The sequence below is a fragment of the Pygoscelis adeliae genome, unplaced genomic scaffold, assembly GCF_000699105.1.
Source record: "Pygoscelis adeliae isolate BGI_AS28 unplaced genomic scaffold, ASM69910v1 Scaffold62, whole genome shotgun sequence".
In the NCBI taxonomy this organism is placed as follows: Eukaryota; Metazoa; Chordata; class Aves; order Sphenisciformes; family Spheniscidae; genus Pygoscelis; species Pygoscelis adeliae.
In genome coordinates this window covers 4,016,477-4,023,461 of record NW_008824401.1, presented here as the reverse complement: position 1 = coordinate 4,023,461, position 6,985 = coordinate 4,016,477, and the positions used below count along the sequence as shown (strand labels likewise).

The 6,985-nt window shown below is 37.4% G+C and overlaps 1 protein-coding gene across 1 annotated transcript in view; it reads right to left on the bottom strand.

Moving 5' to 3' along the window:
* Positions 1–5,289, bottom strand: part of LOC103913785 (neural-cadherin-like) — a 50,643-nt gene extending 45,354 nt beyond the window's left edge. Inside the window, exons 1-3 of the mRNA XM_009320331.1 lie at positions 5,163–5,289; positions 4,054–4,279; positions 1,396–1,600 (exon numbers count right to left, since the gene is read on the bottom strand). Of these exons, the coding sequence (XP_009318606.1) occupies positions 1,396–1,600; positions 4,054–4,279; positions 5,163–5,289 (558 nt within the window). The remainder of the gene's footprint in view (positions 1–1,395; positions 1,601–4,053; positions 4,280–5,162) is intronic.
* Positions 5,290–6,985: the final 1,696 nt, after the last annotated feature.

Here is a 6,985-nt window from a genome sequence, read left to right as displayed (position 1 = left end):
CATTGAAATATTAGATTCCAAAATACTAGCAATTGCCAAGTCCCAGTCCCTTGCAGCAACATTTTCCACTCACCCTTCATCTCCGTTGATTATTCCCTATTACTAATTTAAAGAAAAATGGGCCATCTGCTTTCCAAGCATCCTTTTTCCATTATCTTCCAACACTTCTGTGATTCGTAACACTATAAATTGTACTGCCAAGCATATTAAGCAGTATAAACCTCCAAGACCAAGTTCTGAATTCAATTACAGCAGTGTAAATCAGACATAAATGGAACTGATTATGGTAAAACAAGAAAGAAGTACAATTCTGCTTCTAACATCTTCAAAAAATTTTCTTATTTCTATGTCAAATACAAGTCTACAGTTGCATTGTTTACAATCCAAACAGTAAGGAGTGTGTTAAATTAGCCTTTATGGTGGTTCATACTGCTACACTTCAGACTGTCTGAAGTTGGTTGACGTATTCTGCATCACAGTGCAACAGGTAAATGTATACTCTATCTACCCTTACGTAGGTTCGTATAGACTGGGAGTTGCTCTCTCTTAACTCTTGAGGCTGTATCAGCGTAAAGCAGGTACAAGTTAAACTACATTTAGGCTAAATGTATTTGTAAAATCATTTCGTAATCCTTTTTCAAGTCATATTCTACCACTCTTCATCTTGTAGCACATAAAAGGGTCAACAGAAATTATCAGTCTCTTGTGTGCTACAGCCACTGTTTGTTACACTGACATACTGTTTCACTGTCTCTCTGTGTCCTCACACTTGTTTCTAATAATTCTGCCTCCTGTTCCCTCTATAGTGTACATCTTATTTCCTGCAGCAGGAACAAACTGTTATATTGCATGCATTTCCTAACTCAGTGAATCCTTGAATTCAAACAACTGTAGTAATGTAGTAACTATATTTAGAAATATTTTTGCTGTCAAACAGCTTTCTAAAGCACCATGAACCATCATCTTTTAATATCTATGAGTTTTTATTACTTTCTCTCTTTACAAGTTCACTTTGTGTTCTTGTTACAAAACAATTTTCTGTTCTGCCTTTGTTTTAAATTGGAATAATCTCAAATATACACCACACTTTATGAAGGTTTAGAGTAAGACAAAACCTCATGTCTGGCTCGGCCACATCCGCTTCCATATCTTCCCAGATAAGGCCTAGGACCTATGATGGGCAGAAATAGCCTTTTCTGCATCTGCAAGAGTGAACTTTAAGAGTGCTTAAACCAGCCCTCAACATCTACCCACAGACAGAAAGACTTTTAAAATGGACAGTAGAATAGACAGCATGAGCTAGGGAAATGGGAGCCCCTAGTGAATCTGTACAGAAATCTGGAAAGCCTGAAGGAAAATGGAAATACATACAGACTGCCAGAAGTGAACACCTACCTCAGCTGCACTACTGAACTGTTCCTCATTTTCCTCTGCTCTGACCAAAAGAAGATACTGGTGTTGGTCACTCTCATAATCCACACTCCGAGTTAAACCGATATCTCCTGTTGCCCGATCAATACTGAACAGACCACTAGGATTAGTTAGTAAACTGTAGCTCAGGGATTTCTTTTGATATGATACAGCAGTGACTGTAAGAAAGCTGCATTTTAAAAAAAAAAAAAAAAAAAGAGTACTCTTAAGCACGTAATACAACATACTGAAAAATGTAACAGAAGTGATGCATATCAGAAATGATGGTGCAATCCTGTAGGTCTGATTAGAGCAATACCCACTGAAGTCAGTGATAGCTGTACCTAAACACCAAATTCAAACATTTTGTTATACAGTAGTTCTATCATCTTCAGGTTTAACAGATGAAGATAGGATTCTTGGAAGCAGAACACAGTAAGGATTAAAAACACAGGAACAGAGAATTTCGTTTTTGCTGCAACTGAATTTGCCTACTCTTTCTTCTACGGTAGTGATGGTTTTCAGGCAGGAAACTAAAAGATAAAGCAAGATGTAAAAGATTCATTTTAATAACAGCATGGTAAGTTTGCTGCTGCAGTCATACCATCCTAAAGTTTCAACTGATAACGGCAAAAGGATAAAAGCCAGTCACTAGCAGCGTGCATGTTACGGGTTATACAGGACATATGTTTTTAGCTCTTGTCTGGCACTATCTTTTTTCCACTGAAGTCCAATGTGTTTAAAGTCTTCAAGTGGGAAAAACACTTGCAGTATGAAGTAAAAGAAGAAATTAAAAAATAAGTATTTTAAAGGGTTTAAAACAGCATACTAATTCCTCAAGTGTTTGTTGCCTTATCATGGAGGTTTCTTAGGAAAAAGAATTCTGTCTCCCAGGAGAACCCACCAACATGTATGATCCAGTGACAACTACAATCAAAAAGACAAAACTCAGTTTGTCCGAACACCTTCTTCCCCATTGTATTTCCATGCTGCTGTCTTCTCACTTCCCTCAGGTGCACTACTGAAACAGTGGAAAAGGTTGCTGTAGGTCATTATCTCACTTTAGCCTTTTTCTGTATTTTCCTATGATGTGGTCTCACAGTCAGTTTCAGCCAGTGCATGACCATGTTCCTGCCAACAGGAATTATTTTGCCTTCCTTCTAACTCCCTACCCTGACTGCATGTTCATGCCACCTCTCCTCTCCTGTCAGCACTAAAAAATCACAAGGCCATGCTGTGAGCACGTTTAACAAGCCAACTGAAAACTTTTTTTTCTTTTTTTGGCTTTGTCTTTCATCGGATCAGCCTACCCATGCAGCTAGCATATTAGCACTAGTGGCAGACCAAAGGAAGAGAAAGATTTGGTAACGCTCCTCTGCTCAGCAGCAGTCTTAAATCAGCCTACAACTGTGAAATCCTAAACCCAGAAATCCAGTGCATGACAGCAACTGTTTTCCTGCGTACTTGTGTAATTGGTCCAATTTAAATATCAGAACTTTAGGATTCTACACAAATTTTCATGACTATTTCTGATTAACACGCAACAAGAAACCACTTTCACTGGGCGTATATTCAAACCTCTTCTGACATAACAACAACTGCATTAAGTACTTCATTCATTTCGGATATTAGCAAGTAATCTGGCAAACTGACTAACCTACTATCATCTTAGGTGTGCAAATCTATTTTTAAATAGTGATAAAAAATACTTATAAAGAATTTCATTATTTTTAATCCTAAACATTATTGAACCCAAGATGGCATGTACCTCTTAGGTATTGTAGCATTTTGCAGTTCTTGCATTTCTTTTATGCCTGTGCTATTTAAGTTTATTGCAGTTTTAAAGAAAAACCTCGTTATCTACTATTAACAGTTGCTAATTTTTTTTTTATCTTAACACACCTTGGTTATTTAGACACTGTAAAACTGAATGTTGTAGACTGAACAGTAAAATACAACACTACAGATAATATAATAACAGTTGTATGGCCACACAAGGAAGACGTTTACTGAACAAAAATATTCTCAATTCAACTGCAAGAGGAAGTGTTTGCCCTAAAATCAAAACAGCCTGGGACAGATGGAACCGAGTATTCAGGTGGACCTATGTTACTAACATTTTCTGTGATATTTAGATCCACATGGTTATACAAAGGATGGAAAAATAAAATTACAAGTTTTGTGGCATCTTCATTTTTGCTCAGTTTGTCACCGTGACTGATGAAGACAGCAAAGACAGTCTTTTTGGTTTTTCTCGTTTTCACTTGATGGAGAAGGCAATTGTCCAAATTTGACACATAAAATTTATATATTCTTTCACACCAGGATATCTTTCTTCAAGATGTAACAGTTCTAATTTATATTCTGCATTTTGTTTGAAAATTAAGACACAATCAACATCTGCTAATACTTTCCATATCATTTTAAAAAGCAAGAAACTGTAATTATTCAATACTGCTTTTCTGTATAAAAGGGTAACCAAAAAATACATCAAACTGTATCTTGATCAATTCTATTAAGATATCTGAATTGCTACTCACAGTATCTATTTATGATTCACAAACAATACTGAGGCTTTGGGGAGATCACACAGAAGTTAACTAGGAACACACTCTCACTGCATTATTTTTAACTGTTACTTACGATTTTCCTTGCGGCATACTTTCAGGAATATAAACAAAGTATGATATGTTGGTGAACTGTGGTGGTCGAAATCCAGCAATTACAGAGACAGAGGCTGGAGACCCTCTGCTTCCAAGTTTATCTGCTGCTAGTACAGTCAATAAATACTCCTTGTCCCTCACCAATGGCAAACCTGTTGTTTTAACCCAGCCAGTGTCCTTCTCAACTTCAAATCTATCTTCACCACCTAAAAAGAACAGATCCACAAATTGTTGTCAGCAAGAACATTTTTACTTGATTAAAATTAAGAGGAGAATACGGTATCAATTCCCGAGTTGGTTTTGGCTTAGAATCAGCATGCACACAAAAATTCGAAAGTTTGTTTAGAACTTAGAAATCAGTAATGACACTCATGATTACATTTCTAAGTTGCATTTTACTTCTCTGGACAATTATCACTCTTCTTTATCCTCCAATACTTTGCTGTTGTTTGACCCTAAATATCCCTTACCAGAAAATACCCTGCTAGAGTCCTGGCCAAGAGGAACAAATTCACCTTTGGAGCGGTATTGCTACTCCCCTTCTGCTTAGACAGTTTTGAACTATTACTGAAGTTTCTTTTAAGACCCCCCACAAAGAAAATTATTCATGAGTCTGTACTAGCTTTGCAAAGCTAAGGCACAACCCAGACCCTTAAAAATTTGTTAGAAATTAACCAGAAGCACAACTCCCGCAAGGGAGAAGGAACATTAACCCTCTCCGCCCAACAAACTGTGCTCCACACACTGCCCTATCTCATAAACAGGCAGTCCAGCAGAGAGGTGCTGACTAGTGCTGCCACTGCCATCCCCTCGCTAAAGCCCTGAGGAGTACTGACTGCTCCAGCCCCCATCACCCCCCAGGACACAATCTGGACAGGAACCCAACTTTGCAGGGCGAACACACTTCAAATCTGGCAAATCTGTCCATACTGTCAATAAAAGTTGACTTTTCTCACACACAGAGCTGAAGGCTTATGAACATTTTGCAGGAGAAAGGGAAGATCTTTCACTAATGAAACTGAGGATGAAAGACAAAAAAGTCACAATAGTGAAGCCTAATACACAAGTAATGAGAGGGTTAAAATTTACCATCCAAGAGAAAATATTCTACAGCTCCATGGATCCCTTCATCTGCATCCACAGCAAGCAGCCTGTATACTTCAGTACCTCCTGCAGCTTCAGGGGAAACCACAGCCAAGAACGGGAAGGGCTCCATGGCCCATTCAGGTATGTTGTCGTTCACGTCTGTTACAGTAAGTGACAAGTGCACCAAGTACCAATCCTTTCCTAATGGTCACAGAAAAATGAAGAAATACTTAGCTACTTAATAGCACTCAGAGTTACAGAAACATGTATCAGTTCCTAAGTATGTATTGTCTGCAATATTGTTAGCATGTAATCCAGAAAAACTTGGGTTTTAAGGCTCTTCTGCAATTAACAGCATCCACACACAATGGGGGGAAAAAATAACTAGCACAAGTACTGCTGAACTGCAAGATCAGGGCCACCCATATTACATTCTACCAATACCTCTTTTTAGGAAAGATCAAACATTCTTAAATGTTCAAAATTTAAATACATGTTTTCTGAAAAGTTTTTTTGCTGATAAAAAAAAAAAGTATCAAGAAATATTTTGTTTATGCAATGATTACAGCAACCATGCCAAAAAATTCTAACCAATCTACCCTAACTACTGATTCTCCTGGTTAGAAAGTTCACTGAAATCCTGGTTGGATTTCAGAAAACCACTGAAATATGGTTTTCACTTCTAGTGAAGATTAAATGCTGTTAAAAAACAAACAAACAAAACCCCCAAAACAAACCACCACAGAATGGAACTATTCAATTCTCCAAAAATCGACAACAGAAGAGCCTTAAAAATTGAGGAAAAAGTATTTGTTATACCTCTGCCATTATTAAATCAACCAGTGAAGACAGTAGAGCTCCTAAACAAGTAATAAATATCAGGCAGGTATTGCTGAAGAGGTGGCAGACAGGAAAAATGTCAGACTGAAGAAACTGCTCTGAAATCTCTAGGAATGGAGTTAAGCATTCCTGTTAAAGGAAGAAGGAGTGGGAAAATATCCTGGGTGAAGAAAGTTTCTGAACACAAGCCCAAAGGATGGGATAAAAATCTTCACATTCCAAAGAAAGCAAAGTGATACAGAAGACAAAGCCATTTTCTCCTTAATAAATTTATACATACTTTCAACTGAAAAAAAATGCTTCCTTCAATCACACACAGCTAACTCAGATTTTGAAGCAGCTTAGCTGAGGTAACACAAGATGGTGACAAAGTTTTTTTTTTTTGTAACTGATAATATTTATCAGTAACATCAGGGGGCACAGTGTAAATATAACTTAGGCCTTTTGGCCAGCTTGGCTCCAAGTGGACTGGCACTGAACTTGTAAAAAGTTTTGCTACAGAAGCCAACTTGAGTGTTCCTGCAGTCCGTATTTAATGCCTCTGGCTCCAGAAGAGCAGTGCATGCACACCCTGCCTGGCTCTGAAAGCAGTACAACTGCATTGACATGGCACTAGGCCCCAGCTAACAAGCCTGGGGAAGTGAAAGGGAATGTGGTCCAGGTAAAAACAGCTGTCCACATTTACAACACGATTTATCCACAAGTTTAATAATGGATGTAGAGACAGAATTTTTAAAGTTGATGGTGTTAAAACTTCATTTCAGTGTGTATTTATTATTTATACATACATGAAAACATATCTACACACACGCATTTATTTTCAAAATAGCTTTACAGGAACTGAAACAACATACAAAGAAGAACATCGAAAATTATCAGTTTTAATTTAAATCTAATTAATAATACAAAGAATTTAGTATTTAAGACACTAAATATAAAGTGTTGCCAAAATGTCTAATCTTGTAAACAGTGTTATCTTGCTAAGG